The sequence below is a fragment of the Artemia franciscana genome, unplaced genomic scaffold, assembly GCF_032884065.1.
Source record: "Artemia franciscana unplaced genomic scaffold, ASM3288406v1 PGA_scaffold_55, whole genome shotgun sequence".
Classification (NCBI taxonomy): domain Eukaryota; kingdom Metazoa; phylum Arthropoda; class Branchiopoda; order Anostraca; family Artemiidae; genus Artemia; species Artemia franciscana.
This window is the reverse complement of record NW_027062695.1, coordinates 576,721-598,120: the sequence shown is the minus strand read 5'-3', so window position 1 is coordinate 598,120 and position 21,400 is coordinate 576,721. Positions and strand designations below refer to the sequence as shown.

At 36.4% G+C, this 21,400-nt stretch overlaps 1 protein-coding gene across 1 annotated transcript in view; it reads right to left on the bottom strand.

Moving 5' to 3' along the window:
* LOC136041998 (kinesin-like protein KIF13A) overlaps positions 1-21,400 on the bottom strand; it is a gene marked incomplete in the record, with an annotated part of 206,048 nt that overhangs the window by 128,764 nt on the left and 55,884 nt on the right. The window contains 1 exon segment of the mRNA XM_065726827.1: positions 21,239-21,352. Coding sequence (XP_065582899.1) covers positions 21,239-21,352 — 114 coding nt within the window.

The window sequence follows — 21,400 nt, the reverse complement described above, 5'->3', positions numbered from 1 at the left end:
GCATATTGTTCTCTAAATAAGATTGCACAAGAGGTTTAAAAGAGAAAAATTCCTAAGTATTTGAATTGTACATGCTAAAGAGAAAATCAACTGAAATTCTAAAAAAAAAACTACTTTTCATTATATGAATCATCAGAAAGTAGTTTTGTTGACGGAAGTACAGGTCAGTTTCAGTTTTCTTAATAACTCTCAGTTCTTCATAAGACACCGTTAGAAATCCTTCATGGTGTTTCTATTTTTATTATAATCACTGAATAATAAAAGTCGCAAAGATTAAAGGGTAACAACAATTATGCAATCATGACTGATATATTCTGTTTCATGACATTGATACCGAAGTAAAGGAACTGTTTAAGCAACTCCCTTACAAAAATACAAACGAACTTTCAAAGCAAACAACAAGTGTAAAAAAGCAATATTATATTTGGTGCGATTAAGGTATTACGGCAAAAGCACTTAAGATACCCAGGATATTAAAAAATATATGATGGAGCAGAAAATAAATCCATAAATAAAGTTAATATACAAAGTTATAAACAGTTCTCTTTAAGACTGAGCGTCAAATGTTGAGGTCTTGCCAGAGTTGCCAGACTACGAGTTACTCAAGAAAATGTATTACTCATAAATTTTGTTAAGTTACATTCCTCCGAATTATGTCTACATCATTTTCCTTCTCGTGTCACTCTACTTTCTACTGCCTCTCATAAAATACAGCCAATTTATTTCATCTTCCAAATTCCGACGTAAGAATGGACCATTTCTGTACCTTTAACATTCACAGAAATAGTTATCTATGGGAATAAAGTATAAAGTTTCCATTAATAGTAGCTATTTAGTAAAAAAAAAAAAAAAAAAAGGCGGGTGGAGATTGCTTCTACCAACGGTAAATCCATAAATCCCAAAGATAAGTCCCCTTGAACAACAGATTTCAAAGAAAGCAAAGCTGAAATGTTTCAGAAGATTTTGTAATACAGTTTTGCAGTGGCGTAATTTCGTCAAAATTCTGGGGGAAGGGGGGCAAAGCTGGAGCCCGTTTTCCAAAATAAGTTTTCTGTCCAGATTTTGGAACCAAATATTTTAGCTCTTGAGCTACAAAAGTTAAGTTTTGTTCAAGATAGAGCGTTTATTTTGCAAACTGTGTGTCAAGCAGTTAGTGGTAACGAACTGTATGCAAGGAGCGACGCAGCTCAATAGTAACCGAAACTCTAAAAAATGAATTTTTTTATGCCAAAGTATATATGAACAGAATCTGTTTTTATGCTGATTCCAAATACATAAGTTTAGTGTTTTATTGAGTTTAGTGTTACCCATCAAAGGCCTACAAGCCTTTCTCTTTGCTGACTCATTTCTACACGCGGAAATGATAAGGGTAATTATCCTGGGTAAATTTTCACCGGGATTGAAATGTCCACAGGATATTTCCGTGGGGAGGAGGGATTTTTAAGTGAAGGTGGAGTCAGATTTTCTGGCATTATTTGAAAAACGATCAGAAATTAAATACTAATAACAATAATAATAATAATAATAATAATAACTCACTGCAGCAGCAAGCCGCCTGAGGCCAGCACAGCTACACACGCTCCTCCTTCAACCTAATCTATTCAAGGCCTCCCTCTTTACACCTTCCCAGGAAGTTCCCATTTCCTTTAAATCTCTATTTAAGACATCCTCCCACCCTACACGAGGACGACCTGCTTTCCATGTAGCCCCAGCTGGTTGGCCAAAAAGGACAATCTTCGGGAATCTGTCATCCTTCATCCACAGAACGTGGCCTAGCCATCTCAACCTTTTTTTCATTGTAGCCCTAGAAATTGGTATTGAACCATATTTTCCGTACAACCTGCTGTTTGAAATACGGTCAGTCACCCGGTGACCCGGAACAATCCGTAGGCAATTTCTCTATAAAATATCTAGTAAATTTTCGTCCGCTTTTCGGAGCGTCCATGCTTCAGAGCCATATTTGACCACTGGCATCACTGTTGCTTCCAATATTCTAATCTTGGCTTGCAAACTTATCTTCCTATTTTTCCAAACCTTTTTTAATTGTGAAAAAAACACCCTGAGCCTTAGCTATTCTACTTTTAACATCTTCACTGCTCCCACCGTCTTTATCAATAATACTACCAAGGTAAGTGAAGCTGCCCACCCGATCAATCTTTCCGTTACCCAACGTCACCTTTTCATCTTCGTTTATTCCTAGCCTTGGTGACTTAGTGACTAAGAAGCATTAATTTCCAAACCTATTCTAGCACCTTGAACTCGCAAAAACTCTAAACTTTATTCATTTTGCTCACACTTTCATCTAATATGCTTAAATCATCAGCATAATCTAAGTCCAGAAGAGTTTTCTCTCTCCATTGGATTTCGTGAGTCTCCAATTGCCTTGCCTGTGCTCCATAAGACGAAGTTCATCAAAATGATCAATATAAAGGGGGGGATAGAGCACAACCCTGCTTAACTCCTGATTAAATACCAAACCTGTTGCTAGCCTCATTTCCTACCTTAGCCGCAGCAGTATTATTCTCATACATAGCACAAATCACTTCAATGTATTTGTCTGGTATGCCATATAAGAATAAGACCTTTGCTAAAGCTCTTCTATCAACAGAGTCGAACGCCTGCTCATAATCGCTAAAACTGAGGACCAAAGGTGTTTGACAACGAAGAGACTTTCCAATTATTAACCTAAGAGTGAAAACTTGGTCGACACATCCTCTTCCTTTTCTAAAACCGCACTGTTCTTCTCTTAAAACTTTGTCTACAGCATCTCTCAGTCCAAAAACTATCATATTACTAAGTAATTTGCTACCTACAGAGACCAGACTAATGCCTCGATAATTACAAAACTCACTCTTGTCACCTTTCTTATACGGTGGTTTAATTAAGGTTTTGCTGAAATCATTAGGTACTTCCTCTTTTTCAAAAATCATATTCTTAATCTTCAGTGGCTTATTTTTAACTTCAGAACCACAATGTTTAAGAAACTCATTTATCACACTATCAGCACCTGGGCCCTTATTATTGTTTAATCCTTTTAGTACTGTTGCTAATTCCTCCTCACAAACAAATCTTCCTTCACATCCAAGGTATCACAAACTTTTTCACTTTCATCTATATCTTTTCCTGCAACTGTATCTCGGTTTAGCACATTCTCAAAATTTTCCACCCATCTCTCTTTAACTCTTTCCTTATCACTAATTGTGGCCCCATTCCTATCTTTAACTAGGACTAGTCCGGATTGACTACTCCCTCTCAATTTATTAACCTGCCAGTATAATATTTTACTATTATGCCATCTAGCTGCATCTTCCAGATCCTCAGCAATTTTATCCATGGCCTCCACTTCTCATCTCCCTAGTTCATATTTTATCCGCTCTCCTTAATGAGCGGATCCGTCAACCGACGGATCCGCTCATTAAGGAGAGCGGATCGTTCATTAAGATCCGATCACTCCTTCGTAAGTTAAGAATACCTACTTTTTTCTAATTTTTAAGAATTAACCCTCCCCTCCCCCCAAACTCCCCCAAATAGAGCAGATCCATTTCGGTTATGTCAATCACGCATCTAGGACTTCTCCTTATTTTTCCCACCAAGTGTCATCCCGATCCCTCCACTCTAAGCGTTTTCCAAGATTTTAGGTCCCCCCAAACTCCCCCCAATGTCATCAGATCCGGTCGAGATTTAAATTTAAAGCTTTGAGACACAATATCCTTCTAAATATCAAATTTCATTGAGATCCGATCATCCGTTCGTAAGTTAAAAATACCACATTTTGTCTAATTCTTCAGAATTAATCTTCCCCCTCCCCAACTTTTCGAAACAGAGCAGATCCGTTCCGGTTTTATGAATCAGATATCTAGGACTTTTCTAGGACTGTTTATTTTTCCCACCAAGTTTCATCCCGATCCCTCCACTCTAAGCGTTTTCCAAGATTTTAGGTTCCCCCTCCAACTCCCCCAATGTCAGCGGATCTGGTCGGGATTTAAAATAAGAGCTCTGAGGCACGATATCCTTCCAAATATCAAATTTCATTATCCCATCACCACCCGTTCGTAAGTTAAAAATACTTCATTTTTTCTATTTTTCCGAATTAACAGGCCCCCACTCCCCCCCAGATGGTCAAATCGGGAAAAAGACTATTTCTAATTTAATCTGGTCCGGTCCCTGATACGCCTGCCAAATTTCATCGTCCTAGCTTACCTGGAAGTGCCTAAAGTAGCAAAACCAGGACAGGCCGACAGACCGACAGAATTTGCGATCGCTACATGTCACTTGGTTAATACCAAGTGTCATAAAAATGAACTAAACAAGAGATAATATATTTAAACATATCCAAGCTCTTGTGTCATAAAATGTTTCATCAGATCTTGGTTCAGAACCCCCAGTGACTGAGGAAATTATCGATGTTTTTGTTTATCTCTCTTTCTATTTTTACAGCAACCTTGTATTGATACTGACTATATATTTTGCATGACATGGATAAATAAGTACGTTGAGAGGGGAGAGGAGATACAGAGAAAAATTCCCTCTTGGATGACTAAAATACATATAAAGCTAAAAGCGTTGTAATGATTGAAAATGAATCATGATATTTTCTCGGGGGAGGGAGGTTCACACCACTTTCTCTCGCATAAATAATTATGTGAGCGTATTCTGGAAGTTCAAAAACGATCAATATATACATCTAAGAGACACCAACGCTCATTATTATTTTTGTAGCCATTTTACAAAAAAATATTTGGTTTATGACCTGTAGTGCGTTGGGTACCATAGAAACCACATTGTTTCGTTTGTCATTAACGTCTTTAAAAAAAAAAAAAAGAAAAAAAGAATGACTTTATTTAAAGTGCTGAAGGACAATCAATGAACATAAATTCCATTTCCCAGCATCTATGCATCATAGGCTGAATCATGGGGCGGTAAGAGAATGCTTTTTAAGAGGCATGGATTTCGAAGAAGTTTCAACGACAAAATTTTTTATACCTAAATGTTCGTATTTTTGTGCATTTCAACAGTCTTTTCGCCATTCTTTTTTTTATGAATTTCCTTGGACAGAACTTAGAAGAGGAGTCTTTCGTGCCACCATGTTTTCAATGAGACTCGGTATATAAAATATATTTCATGAACTATATCAGTCTTATTGATTAAACGTTACATGTTGCCGTAGACAACCCTGTAACCCCGTCTGGCATCGGATAAAAGTTCAACTATGGCGTCCAAAAGAAGGTATGTTTCACTATAGAAGGTAAAAAAAAATATCCCTACGACGGGTATGATCCGTGCAGTCCTATGGGGGAAAGTTCCTCCCTCATTCAGATACATTTAATCGAAAGGTGGAAATTTTGCCCCATATTCAATTCAGAGTTACAAGTAAGATCAGAGTAAGATTTTCAACGTGTGCAATGGGAACAAAATAAGGCAACATGGTCCGTATTATTATCTTTCATGAGCTCAAATTTTGAAAATAACACTTAAAAAAAGTAAAGAGCAGTACTAATATATTAAAAAAAAAATAACAGCAAGAGGGAGAAAAATCATATGCTATCTGGGCTTTGCGCCTCAGGGCTACCTTCGTACATGTGATACCTTTGCTTCATTCCATCTCTTTTAAAGGAGCAATCAGCCTCCGTATTTTAGCAGTGCTAAATGTTTAAGCAAGAGGTGAACCTACCCATAATTGAGATTTATCGTAAAAAGAAGGGAGTATAAGTCTGGAACCGAACGTGTGCATTTATCTTCTTTTTTCATAGCAAAAGTCAATGACATCAAACTCCGCAATAAGAATACAATTCACCTGATTTTTCCAAGATTTTTTTGTTTCCTTCATTCCATCAACAATCAGTTTTAAGATTTGAGGATTGTATAATTTTATAAGTGGGGAGATGGCAGGTGAAATAATTTCACTTTTAAGGGACAAAACGTTTACAAGGATCCAAATGCAGTCAAACTGGAGCCGCAAAATTTGACAGCTGGTTTCAAAACAAATTCTCGAATTAATCACAGGCTTTCATACTTTTTCTAAGTAGATGACAAATCAAACAGTTCGTGGTAACGAACTGTAGTAAGGAGCTACACGGTTCAATAGTAACCAAAATTTTAAAAAACGGAATTTTGATACCAATAGTTACATCAAAAGAATTGTATTTTAGTGCTGATTTTAAATATATAAGTTTCATCAAGTTTAGTCTTGCCCATCAAAAGTTACGTACCAGTTTTTAGAGAACCTTAGAGAACCTTACTGTACCAGTTTTAAGCTCCTATCTACAAAAATGTGGAATTTTGTATTTTTTGCAAGAAGACAAATCACGGATGCGTGTTTATCTGTTTCTTTTTTTTGTTTTTTCTTTTTCCCAGGGGTGATGGTATCGACCCAGTGATCCTAGAATTTTGCGAGAACGGAAATGAGTAAATGGCTCATTCGAACGAAAATGAAAAGTTCTAGTACCCTTTTTAAGTGACCAAAAAAATTGGAGGGCATCTAGGCCCCCTCCCACGCTCATTTTTTTCCCAAAGTCGTCAGATCAAAATTCTGATATAGCCATTTTTTTATAATTTTAATTTTAGTTTTATAACTATGTCTTTGGGGACGACTTACTCCCCCACAGTCCCCGTGGGAGAGGCTGCAAGTTACAAACTTTGACAGTGTTTGCATACAGTAATGGTTATTGGGAACTGTACAGAAGTTTTCAGGGAGATTTTTGGGTTGGGAGGAGGGGTTGAGAAGAGAAGGTTATGTAAGGGAAACTTTCCATGGAGAAATTTGTCATGGGGGAAGAAGATTTTCATGATGGGGGCGCAGCATTTTCTAGCATTATTTTTAAAAAAAAACAATGAAAACATAAATATGAAAAAGTTTTTCAACAGAAAGTAAGGAGTAGGACTAAAACTTAAAACGAACAAAATATTACGCATATAAGGGGTTCACCTCCTCCTAATACCTCAATCTTTACGCTAAAGTATTTTTAAGTAATTTCAACTATTTATTCTACGGCTTTTGTGATACAGGGGACAAAATTTTAGCTTTAATGTAAAGAGCGAGGTATGACGAGTGGCCGAACCCCCTCATATACGTAGTAAAGGCAACCGAATATAGAAGTTTGTTACGTAAGCTAATTCGTAAGTTACGTATATCTTTCACTAATGAAAACGTTCGTAAAAACTAAAAGTTCTAGTTTCCTTTTAAAGTACCCAAAAAATTAGACGGCAACTGGGGCTCCTCCCCCTCCCTTTTTCTCAAAATCATTCGATCAAAACTATGGGAAAGTCATTTAGCCAAATAAATAAATATACAAATTTCGCTTTAACTATTTATCTGCGGAGACCCGAAACCAAAACATGGATTAACTAAAAAACGCTCAGAAATTAAATAAAAAAACAAGTTTTTTTAACTAGTTTTAACTGGTTTTTTTTTAGTAAGGAGCGACATTGAAACTTAAAACGAGCAGAAATTACCCCGTATATGAAAGGGGCTGTTCCTTCTTCAACGCCTCGCTCTTTGCGCTAAAGTTTGACTCTTTCTCTCAACTCTACTTTTTAAAACAGTAAAAACTTTAGCACACACAAAAATCACAGTATACTTCACATTAGTTTATTTAACTCAGGCTAAGCTAATTATCTCCGAATACAGATAGAGAAACCGGTTTTACATAGATCAAGAACTTGAGTGTGGTCGAAACAACACGTAAGTACCCAAAAGGTAGCACAGTCATTTCGTAATTTTCCATTGTTTTTATCATTTCTTTCCAGTGTTCTTTCAACAACATTCTAAATTTCGTAAATTTCACTATATTCAACCTTATCTTCATTTGAGTAAAGTGGACTTACAACATTTCGAGGATCTTTCACCCATTGTTCGAATTATAGGCGCCTGGATTTTTTTTCTCCAAGCCAGGAAATACTTCTCTTCGTATTTCTAGACTTCAGTATTCTGCTTCGCAATCGTAAAAACAAACTATTTCACGCTTCTAAAGACTTTTATTCAACAGAGTCTTACGGTCTCAAAGGATAAATTCTGACGTGTAGCCTTAGCAAATGGCAGGCTTTCACTTAGATAAACACGGAAAAATTCGATAATACACTGGATCTCCTTAGAAAATACTTGGAGGCCTAAAAGGAAACATTATCATTGATCCACGCGATAGTCTGATTTACAGGGGAAAACAATAAATCACGTCCCTAATGTAGGGATCACATTAAACAGGCCTGCTCTACCATGTTCTATGGTATCATAGGTACCATGTACCTGTTCTACCAACAAATGTTCTATGGCGTTAAACAGTTAATAAACATGTATATTATTTTCAAGGATTCGTAAAAATGTCCTAAAAGCCCCAAGAGATCTCAAAAGTTCCTTTTCTAATAACAGAAATCCTTATTTCCACTCAAATTTCCTTTTTTCACTAGACCTGCAAAACTTGATTGCTTACGGTCAAAGCTTAGCCGGTGTTGTTTTGATTATAGGCATCTCGTTGCTTCATTTAGAACTTGTAAGTTTTTTATAAACATCAGGGCATCTCTCTACTCTCAATAGGTTAGATCGTGAAGTTTTGAAGATAAAAAGTTGCGGATCTGACATAAATCCTTTAATAAACTGAACTGAAGTAAATTGAAGAAAAAAATTTAAACTGAAAGTTCAATTAAATTAAGATGAAGCACTTTTAGGAATATTATTAGTCAGTTTTACAGGATTTTTAAAGTTGTTTCCGGAATTCTAAAGTGTTGTCTTTTCAAGAGCCCTAATTGTGAATTGATACCCACCTTCGACATCCGGACAGTCCTAAGACCAAACTGAATTACAACTAATTAGGTTTGACAATATATAGCCTATTACTGAACTCCCCATAGCAATAGCTTATAGACAATATATTTTCAGAATCCAAATCTACCCCCCCCCCCAAAAAAAAAAAAATACTGATTCCTTATCTTTTGCTCACAAAAAGAGATAATAGAAAAAAAATTATGCAGCGTGCCATATGTTCAAGAAGCTCTAGCTCTATTCTAAGAATCAATAGATTGATTTAAAAGGGACATCAGAAGCTTAATGCCGGTCGGGATTTAAAATAACAGCTCTGAGTCACGAGATCCTTCTAAATATCCAAATTCATAAAGATCTGACCACCCACTCGTAAGTCATAAATACCTAATTTTTCTAATTTTTCCTCTCCCTTCAGCCCCCCAGATGGTCGAATCGAGGTAAACGACTTTATCAAGTCAATGTGTACAGCTCTCTGACGTGCCTACCAAATTCATCGTCCAGGCACGTCCAGAAGCACCAAACTCGTCAAAGCACTAAACTCCACCCCCTAACTCCCCCAAAGAGAGTGGATCCATTACGGTTACGTCAATCACGTATCTACACCACTGGCTTATTCTACCCACCGAGTTTAATCCCAATTTCTCCACTCTAAGCGTTTTCCAAGATTTCCGGTTTTCCCGTCCAACTCCCCCCCCCCTCAATGTCAACAGATCTGGTCTGGATTTGGAATCAGAGCTCTGAAACATGAGTTCCTTCACTCGTTCTTAAGTTAAAAATACCTCAATTTTTCTAATTTTTTCAAATTAACACCCCCCAACTCCTCCAAAGAGAACAGATCCGTTCAAATTATGTCAATCACATATCTAACACTTATGCTTATTCTTCCCATCAAGTTTCATCCCGATCTCTCCACTCTAAGCGTTATCCAAGATTTCTGTTTCCCCCCTCCAGCCCTCCATGTCCCTGAACACGATTCGAATTGAAAATGGAGCATCTGAGACATAAGATCCTTCTATATATCAAGTTTCATTAAGATTTGATCACCCATTCTTAAGATAAAGATACCTTGATTTTCACGTTTTCCAAGAATTCCGGATACCCCCCCTCAACTCCTCCCAATGTCACCAGATCTGGTCGGGATTTAAAATAAGAGCTCTAATGCACATGATCCTTCTAAGTATCAAATTTCATTAAGATCTGATCACCCGTTCGTAAGTTACAAATACCTCATTTTTTCCTAATTTTTGCGAATTACCAACTCCCCCCCCCAACTCCACCAAAGAGAGCAGATCCGGTCCGGTTATGTCAGTCACGTACCTTGGACATGTTTTTATTCTTCCCACCAAGTTTCATCCTGGTCTCTCCGCTTTAATTGTTTCCCAAGATTGCCTGTTCCCCCCAACTCCCCCCAATGACACTGGATCCAGTCGGGATTTAAAATAAGAGATCTGAGTTACGAGGTCCTTCTAAATATGAAATTTCATTAATCACTCCTTCGTAAGTTAAAAATACCTAATTTTTTGTAATTTTTCAGAATTAACCCTCCCTCCCCCTCAACTCCTCCAAATAGAGCGGATCCGTTCCAGTTATGCCAATCATGTATCTAGGACTTTTGCTTATTTTTGTCACCAAGTTACATTCTGATCCCTCCAATCTAAGAATAAAAATGATGTCATTTTCACTTTTTGATAGATAGTCTATCATCCATCCTAGGCCAAAACTAAGGTAGATAGGCATAGAACAAGGGGATGACCAAGATTTTTGGGTTGACTCAAATTACACATAGTTTCCAATAAAAAGTAAATGACACTGTAGCCCTGGGAGGTTTAGACGAGGAGTTGAGGTCGGATAGCAACTATAGCAACCTTATTCCTCTTTGCAGTAATTTGTGCTTGTAATAGTTCGTTTGATAATTTATTTTTAGTTTCCACTCGTTTTAGGATGTATTGAATATAAAAAAAAAGTTTTTGGAAATGAAAGTAAGGAGCGACATTAAAACTTAAAACGAACAAAAATTACTCCGTATATGAAATGGGTTGTCCCCTCCGCAATCCCTCGCTCTTTGCGCTAAAGTTTTTTATTGTTTTAAAAAGTAGAGTTGCGAGAAAGAATCAAACTTCAGCGCAAGGACCGGGGTGTCGAGGAGGAAAAGCCCCTTTCATATACGGAGTAATTCCTGTTCGTTTTAAGTTTTAATGTCGCTCCTTACTTTCATTTCAAAAAACTTGTTTTTTTTTATTTACTTTCTGAAAGTTTTTGAATTAATACATGTCTGATTTTGGCTCTCCGTACATAAATTATTCAAATGAAATTCGCATATTAATTCTTTTTTTGGCTAAATGGTTTTCTCTTAGTTTTGATCAGACAATTTTGAGAAATAAGGGGTGGGGAAGGAGGCCTAGTTGCCCTCCAATTTTTCGGTTACTTAGAAAGGCAACTAGAACTTTTAATTTTTAACGAACGTTTTTATTAGAAAAAAATATACGTAACTTAAGAATTAACTTACGTAACAAACTTTTATATTCTTATATTTTTGATTATATATATGAGGGGGTTTGTCCCCTCGTTAATACCTCGCTCTTCACACTAAATCTTAAGTTTTGTCCCAATTCTTTAAGAATGACCCCTGATTCAGAAAGGCCGTAGAATAAATAGTTGAAATTACTAAAAATAATTTAGCATAAAGAGCGAAGTATTTACCTCCTCCTAAATACCTCGCTCTTTATGCTAAAGTATTTTTAGAACCCCTCATATGCGTAATAATCTCTGTTCGTTTTTAGTTTTAAAGCTTCTCCTTACTTTCAATTGAAAAAACTTTTTCATGTTTAAATTTTCATTGTTTTTTTTATAGTAATGCTAGAAAATCCTGCACCCTTTTCATTGAATTTCTCTTTCCCCATGAAATATTCCTCCAAGGAAAGATCCTCCCATATAGCCCCCTCCCCTGAACCCCACACCCAAACAAAAAAAAATCCCCCTGAAAACGTCTGTATACTTCCCAATAACCATTACTGTGTGTAAACATTGGTCAAAGTTTGTAACTTGCAGCCCCTCCCCCAGAGACTGTGGAAGGGTAACTCATCCCCAAAGGCATAGTTAATATGGTTTTCGACTATGCGGAACAAAATGGCTATCTCAAAATTTTGATCCGTTGACTTTGGGAAAAAATGAGCGTGGGAGGGGGCCTTTAAGTTTCATCAAATTTAGTCTATATCTGTTGTCTTTATGGTTCATGCAATTCTTTATTTTATTTTCGTTCTGGGATTAACTCTTTCATTGATAGCATTTCTTATTTGTTTAAATTTTGAATTATTATAGGACTATTCCTGCTTGTCATAATTATAGGACTATTCCTGCTTGTCATAGGTTTAAATCATTAGGTTTAAATCACAGATGATAAATCATCATTTTTTGCCTGAGACTATTGATATGCACAAAGATCGCCTATTTTCGAGCAAAAACACAGTACTATATATGCCTCTGCAACCACTTATTAGTTCTTTTGACGTTCGGTCAAATTCTCCTTCTATTCCCTACAAATCAAAATACGACATTAGAGCTTCGTGAAGCAAAGGTCGTTGTTATAGAGCCCCACGGAAAACCTAATGATATACAAAAATCGTGAGAAAATGGAAGCGAAAGAAAGCACAATCAATTATTCACGCGTGTCTGATTTATCGAAATAGCAATAAATCACGTCCTATATTCGGCAATTGTGTTAAGTAGATCTAAGCTTCCTCGTTTACCAAGCCTATGAAACTAATGGAATATTTCAGCGGTGGGGAGGGCGATCCCGTCGTATAATAAACTGTAACATAAAACAATAAAATAAAGAGAATACAAAAGTAAAGAAAAGTGTGTACAAGGGTAAACAAAAACGAAAAAAATACAACAATAATAACAGTTTGTTTTTTAAATGAAGGTTAAGAGTGACGTTAAAACTTAAAACCAAAGCCCGGCGGATATGAATTTTTGGGTGCGATGCCAATAACTATATAGCGGTATCGCACCAATACGATACCGATATAAATTTCTCTCCCAAAAAATTCCTTGCCTAAAGTTTAAATCCCCATTCTCTGCCCATATTTATACTCAATGGTTTGTCCCTGGTCTATTAAACATCAAAGAACAGCCTCAATAATTCATTTACAAGAATTGTTTGGTTTTCATTACCTTTTCTGATCACCAACTTTTGAGCACAAAAAAAATGGGGAATATTTCGGGAGTGACAAATAAGAAAAAATTAAATCAAAGAAGCTGGTTTAGTTACATATATTTAAAAAAATGTTTTTCAGGTGAAAGTAAGGAGTAACATCAAAACTTAAAACGAACAGAAATTATTTTGTATATGAAGGGGATTGCCCCTCACTCTTTAAGCTAAAATTGTTTAGTACTTTTAAAAAAGTTTATTATCATTCTAATTAACGAACCCTGTGTTTCAGGAGTCGTTCTTGAAGAACTGGGACAAAATTCGAGCTTTTCCGTAAAGAACAAGTCACAGAGGAGGGGGTGACCCCCTTCATATACGTAATAGTTCTGTTCGTTTTAAGTTTGAATGTTGCTCCTTAATTTCAGTTAAAAAAAACTTTTTTTTATTTTATTTCTGATCGTTTTTCAAATAATACCAGGAAATCGTATCCCACCCCCGCGGAGAAATACCCCTCCCCACAGAAATATCCTCTAAACAATTCAATCCCAGTGACCATTTGCCCCGGACAATTACCCTTAACAATTCATCGCGTAAAATTGAGACGGAAAAAAGAAAGCAATACATATAAAAAGAATTTTGTACGGGAATTCTGGAAAAAATTCTACCTGTCTAAAATTTTCTCTGATAATTTACCTTGAAACTTCTCTTCCCATGAAAAATTCCCCCATGGAAAAACCCCCTGCAGAAAATTCGTCCCCCTCATCCGAAAATACATGCATACTTCCCAATAACAAATACCATGCGTAAACAATGGGCAAATTTCATAACTTAAAAACCTTTCCCCTGGGGATGTGGGGGGTATGTTATATCCAAAGCCATAGTTATTCGACCTTTCAACTATGATGAATCAAATGGCTATCTAAAATTTTGATTGGATGACGTTGGGAAAAGGGGGGCAGGGAGGGGACTAGTTGTGCTCCAATATTTTTGGTCACTTAAAAAGGGCACTAGAAATTTCAACTTCCATTCGAATAAGCCCTCGCCCAATATTCTAGGATTACTGGGTCAATGCAATCACCCCTGGGGGAAAAAAACTAAAAGATAAACACGCATCCGTGCTCTTTCTTCCGGCAAAAATAGAAAATTCCACATTTATTAGATAGGAGTTTGAAACCACTGAAATAAAGTTCGCTGATACGACGAATCTGAAGTTGTGATTTTCATTAAAACTCTTCGACTTTTAGGAGTGTTTCACTCTTTTTTGAAAATCATCCAAATTTTCTCAGGGTCGTAGCCTTTGATGTGTAACATTAAACTTAGTGGAACTTATACATTTGGAATCGGTATAATAATCTAATTCTTGTTAGATTACGAGTTTCTGCGAGTATAGTAGTGTGAGTAATAGTAATGCGAGTTTCTGCTACTATTGAGCTGCGTCACTCCTTACCTACAGTCCGTCACCACGAACTCTTTGAAACACAAATACGCGAAAATCTGATTGAACGAGATGTTATGTATTTACTGAAGTTGATTATCCAAATCCAAATTTCAATATCAGGACTTGAATTTTAATCATTCACATATTAATGTGAAAACATCATTTCACATTCGTATGTTATGGCCCCTAACTAACGAATCAATGCTAGGCACAGGGGAGTTAAAGTTTCAAGTTTGGAGGAGAGATTTAAAGAATGTATCGACAAAATCGTCCTGTATGCCGACAAATGCAGACACATAAGCTAAATTTTCTAAGTGTATATGTAAATTTTCCAAGGTGGTGGCACGCGACGTCAATGCCTTGAAACCGTCCCCTCCTCCCACCTTAGAACGCCCCTCTTCCCCTTAGCTACGCCTCAGATTGGATATCATGGTCTTAACCGATTGAATCTTGGATCTTTCAACCACGCAAGTGAACGTTCATTGAACAGAAACCGTTCGGCTAATTATATTCTCTTTAGTTGTTTTGGTAGAAGATATACGTTCTGTAAATCACCACACATTTAGAACATTTCTGCACTGCACCAGGTGTCTTTTGACAGGTATGAACAACAAATATACTTTCATGCATCTCTGCTGCTCTCTGCACCATGGTGAATTAGCTGGTAGTGCCCCATCCAATGACTGAACAAAGAAAATTAACTGAAGAAATCTCCGATAGTTCTTCCCCGATATCAGATAATGACATTGACCCTAATATCGACCCAATTTTATCGGTCGGCTGATATATCGGTCTGACCCTACTTAAAACGAATAAAAAATACTTTATACATCAGGGGGAATGCTACCACTAGACCTCCTCCCACTCTTTGTCCCAAAGTGTAATTCGTCTTTTATACTGAGGATGACTAGTTTCTATAATATCTTAAAGCTCCGGCGAAGGCTTTGAAATTAAGAAAAGTAGCCCCTTTATACATAATGCACTGTTTTTTCGTTTTTAATGTCGCTCATTCCATATACTTTAAAGTTAATCCATGCCCGTTTTTAACATAAGTAAAACGAGTTAAATATGGGTCCATTGCACTTCACATTATGTTTCATATTAATATTTTTCCGAATAAACAGCCTTTGACGCCTTATCATCAGCTAAAAAGAGAAGCAAAAAAGTAGATGTTAAAATAGAAAAATGTTCTATGCATTCGGTTTCGCCTTATTTGCTCAGGTCCATTTTTCCCTGATATTTAAGGTGATTTTACTTCCTAAAATCTATCAGTTCAAGATTAGATTCTCTTATTTTAAAACTTTCAAAAGTGGAAATGAATACACCTTCTACATCTGCAAATAGGACAGAAAAGAAATCACTGAATAAAAAGAAGGTAGATATGCAGTGAATATAATTTCCTGAATGAAAAAGAAATCTATCAAAAAGAAAACAAGACTTAGCGCTTTTTAAAATGATATTCGTAGTATAACTAGATACGTCAAATCAGTCGTAGTTTGGTCATGGAACTTAGCAGAGGGGGATCCGCTCCAGGAATTATTTAATTGTTTTGATTTTCATGTTCAGTATTTAATTGAAGCGCCTAATAAGCGCTGATAACATCCGATTCCTTGCGTTTTGTATTCACGTACTAACCCATAAATGTAGAACTGCTCTATGTATGATACTATGCTGACTTCTTGCTTATTTTCGCTTTTTTAAACATTTCTTTTAACCAGCTCCAAAAAGACATAAAGGTGCTAAGAAATATGATTGAGATTAGAAGCATTTCGCACAACACCATCGCTATTTTTGGGAGATTTATCTGTGCATCAGCATGCTGTGCGAAATAAATTCTAAAAAATATGTACATTTTTCTTACAATTTAGAAATTTGTGTGCACGTATAAGCTGTACCAACCCAACATTAATTTAAGGTTTCTGCCGCAATGACGCCAAGAACCCCCTCTGGAAATGTATCCCACCCCGTACCCTGATTTACACAAGAATAACTTTCGTGTAATTTCCATAGAATTTATTTTTTTAAAACAAAGATACAAAGGGGACGGTATTTTTCAAACTATAGGAATCAATTTTCCCTTCCAGTTGACATTTCTGGCACTTTTTAATTAATTTAAGGTTTCTGCCGCAATGACGCCAAGAATTGCTCAGATTTTCTGGATAACCTTTGTCAACAATACCCAACGGATAAGTTAATCATTCTAACTTTATTTTTTGAACACATTCAAATTTTGAAATACGGTCGCTATTTATGTGTGGGAAGTATGTCACAATATAATGTAGCACAATCAATGGTAAAACTTTGACTTATCTTGTATCTTTACTTATACAGCGCTATTACGCTGCCTATGATTTTTGTTTCGGCTTTACGTGGCCCGCTGATATCAATGTTAATTATTAATATAAATCCATGAACCCACAAATAAATCAATTTTAATAAAAAGTATAATTTCAATAAATCATGTACATTAAAGGTTTAGCACAACAAATTAAATCTTACAGAGTCAAAATCCATTCAAAATAACCAACAAATGAATAGCCCAATATCCAGGGCTGTTAGAATAGAGCTTAGTCCAGTTATGAGAATGAACATCTTGTGCTGGGCGTGGGGGTTGGAGGGAAGTGGAGGGGGAATTAGTGGTGAATCTGGCTGAAAAAACCCGAGTGTATACAACATCCACCTTCGCCCATCCGGAAGCTTGTTTACGCTATGCTACTGTCGTCTTCAATAGCTTATTGCTGACAATTTTAACAAAAGCCGAGCACCAGCACTTATATTTATGAATGTTTGATGTGTATTAATTGTTTATAATGTATTGCGTATTGTTTTTAAATTCACCAAGAAGGGTGTTTGTTAGATAGTTACTTTTCTTCCCTACCACTTGAATATTACCTACTTCAATAGCACCCATCCCCCCCCCAATAAGAATAATGTAGCTACGCCCCTGCCCCATATACTTTTTTGCTAAAATTTAGCTGTTCAATTACAGCGCCTCAAGAAGGCTAATTGTCCCCTCAGAAAGAGAGCTGAAAAGGTGTTTCCTTTAATGATGTTCCAGGGGAAGAAAAAATTTATTTTAAGACCATGGGTTCCAAGTTTTATGGTGAATTCCGTTAATAAAACTAATGGACGGGCCACTCGGAGGGCAGGATGCCTCTGCACCTCCTATTTCTATGCATGCTAGTAAGAATGTAATCTTTCATTCTGCTACCAAACATTTCCACATTAAGAGAGAAGGTCCCACGACCTCAAATCTTTAAGGTGATTGAATCAAACATATTTCTCTAATTTAGGTAGATTAGGGAGTGAATTCCTCAATTCTTTTGCAATCTCAAGAACCTTTCATATATATGCAAGAAATAAGTGCTTAAAAATACATTATTAGAGGCTTCAGATCCCACCCCCATCTAGACAGATTCACGCGTCTTGCCTATGGTATTTTTCTGTTATGGAGTGCAATCTTCATCACAATCATTCCTCTTTTGGGAGTGTTTTCTCCCTTTTTGTAAAATTATATTAAGTTTCTTATGTTAATAACTTTAACGAATAACTTTAATGTTAATCGTTTTTTTTTAATCTGGGATGACCAGGCAAAGCAGATGAGCGTTTGAAACAGTAAATTAAGCTGGAAGAGAAACCCTAGTTTAAGATTAATCAATTTTGTTGTCAGGGAAGAGAAATGAGTTTAAAACATTAGAATATAAAGGAAAGAAATGATTCTTGCAGACTAAACCGACGAAGAAGGCTCAGCTCTTTTCCCCGTCAAACAGAAGAAATCTAGGAAAAAATCAGAATTTTTTTTCTTTCTTTTTCTTAAGATGGTGGAAGAAGCCAATAGAACCCAAGTGGTGAATTGATATTCGGAGTATATAATCAAATACTCCTGCCGCCCACTTGAAAAAAACTACCTTGAAACATACTAGACCACTACGAGTCATCTGACGCTCACAGAGCGCAAAAAGTGACAGTATATCACTTATTTTATGTATTTCCTTCGCCTTATAACAGGGCAAATCTTCCGATTTGCTTTTCTGGTTCGAATCGGTGTTGCCAAATTTATTTCTACAGCCGGCTAAACTTTTATCTAAGCCAAATAAAAGCTTCGCATTTATTTACAGGTAATAATATATTGTTGGCACTCTTTGTTAAGATGCATACGAAAAACAACTAAAATAATAGGTAAGTATTTTATTTCCATAGCTATAATATAAAATACTTGCCTTTTTTAGATAGGTGGGTTTTCCATGAAGACTTTACATAATTTTATACTCAACCAGGCATGCCAGTCAAAATTCACATAGCAACGTAGCTTAGTCGTTTTTGCGGTGTAAGATTTACCAACTTCGGAGGATTTAGCTTTAAATAGTGCTTCCACTATGTCGGATTTTTCCGAAATTGTCGGATTTTTGGTCCTCTTGTCGGAAAAAAAATAATCGTGTCAGACGTCGGAATTGTGTCGGATTTTCAGTAAAAAAAAAAAAAAACAAAAAAAAACAGATGTTCCTCCAATTTTTAATTTTTTTAGATTTTCTCTTTTTTTCTGGAGAAGGAAAAAAATCTATCACTAGCTTAAGAAAGTCGAACTTTTTGAAAATTTGTACATGTATCATTGCTACTGCTGCTAGTTTGGGATCTAATCTTAGGAAACTTAAAGTAAGACTTTTTGCCGTTATAAGATTGGAAAAGAAAGATCAGATAACTTGGCTAGGTATTGTCAACAAAGCAGAGGAAAGCTAGGCTGTTATTGCTACTCACATGTTCAGTGAAAAAATAAGAATCCAGTGCTTCGGGCCCAACTTGAGTTCCGGCTCTATGTGCTGGAGCTGTTTACAGACTTTAATCTTTTTTCCACAATGAAAAACCTTTGTTTAAGGAAAATAAAGTAGAGGCGGAGATACTTCTGATAAAATTGACCAGGACTTTCATGAAGACTTCCTACATTAGATCAACCTCACCATTGAATCTTAACCCTGACAAAGCAAGTGAATACCTTCCAGCTGAAGATGTGTACTTGGGGATAGCAGCTCACGAGTCTCTTCAAACCTTACAGTCAAATACAAGTACAAAAGCATATTAGGTGAAGTGAAATACATCTATGAATGTGCTCGTAAGTTATATGTGGAAGCGGTGAAGCAGATCAAGCAGCCATTCTCGTTTGCGAACTGTCTACGTCTACGTTGTGCGAAATCCCTGACCCTACGAAAGCTTTGGTCAAAGGTACAATTATTCTCCAGCCAAAGATTCTACAGAGACATAGTGCACCGTCGTAAGATGGATAAAAGATAGTAGAAGAATGGCGGAATATAATGCTTTTTAACAGATGTCTGGGGTTTTTGACGTCACGTGGCTTCAATAAGAACACCAAATGGCACCCAGAGTTTCTCTAAGATAGGCATGGTCCAGTACCTTCTAACCTTATCATTTTCTAGCGTTGATGTAGAGCGTTTCTTTTCAAGTTTGATAGATGTTAAAACGCATCATAGAAACTCAATCAAAAGCGTGGCCCTTACTCAATCACGCAGGCCAAGTCTGGCATGAAAAGAAAGAGACACGTGTCCCATAATTTAGAAATCGGTGCTCCCCTCTTAAAACTACTCAAAATTGTAAAAGCCAACACGACAGTAAAAAAGGAAAGAATGGTGAAAGCTGATTTTGTATTTGAGAAAAAGAAAGGATTTTACATGAATTTTTAAAAATATATGAGATGAGAAAGAATAAAAATGAGCAAGGGGTGATTTTTTTTCTTTGGGAATGGAAAATATATATATGTTACCATTGAAGGAGGAGGAGGCATAAGACAGTAGATGGAAAATTTTTCACGTGAAAAAAAAATTCTATGCAACAGAATATTCTCAGATTTTTTTTCTTTGTTGGAGTTGGAAATTTGACGTATTTTGAACCATTGTAGTGTCAAAAAAATGTCGGATTTTCTCTGGTGGGGTGTCAGAATTTTCGGCCTTTTTAAAAGACCGGTCGGAAATCTGGTAGGACCAAAGTGGAAGCACCGGCTTTAAAGCAGCGGCAGTTTACATTGCGGGCCTAGGTCGGCGGCGTCCGTGAAAATTGAGCCTGAAGCCAAGGCTAAGATACATCTTTTATTCTTGCATCAAGATACAAGATGATTATCTTGTCACAGCATCAATATTTCTTACTTAAAGAAATTACCAAAAGAAGTGTCCCTGGGCAATACTGAAGGAACCAATTAAACATATTAATGTATATTCCGCACTTCTTTAATTCGTGCGCTTTTTATGCCGAACTCAAATAGATGGTGCTGTAATATCCGCAATCAATCTTCAAATTTTACTGCTCGAAACCATAAAAAGATAGTATAGAAATTTAAAGAGTTGGACTAATCATTAGTGAATCATTCATTTTTTATTTATAGCGAAAAACTATAACCTAAGCCAGAAGAGAACGGTGTTGCAAAACATGCAATAAAACTATTCGGGTTTCTATGACTATAGTGGTTTCATATTGTCTTTCCGTAACCAGCTACTTAACAAAAGAATGTAAAACGTTTTATTGATTGGTCAAGTAAAAATAACCCACCTATCAGAAACAAGTCTGCATTCTTACGGATCTCCACCAGACCAGTATGATAGGCCTTCTTAGCCATATGAAACCACAGTTACCCTATAAACTTTCAACCAACTAGGCATTGGTGGAACGACCAAGTATGACAAGATCCATAAAAATTGTCAGAGAAAATTTATACAGTTATAGACGATTATAATAGGGGCTGAGGGCTATATACACCAAAAAATAGATCATTTAAACGCCACTATTCTCCAATTTTTTTTCCTGACTTAGAGGAATCCCCCAAGATCAGTTTTAAGTTGTTTACCAGCCTCTGCCCACTGGTGCAAAGATATTAATAAAACTACAAATTTACCTGGAAAGACTTAACAGCCAGCTGAGATAAACCATCAACATAAGGTCCAAGAACAATGTGTTCGCGAACTTTCAAAGACTGCTTATTAGCCTTTGGATCCAAAAGGTCATGAACCTAGAAAAAAATAACATAATAGTATAGGAGAATTTTATACATAAAAAC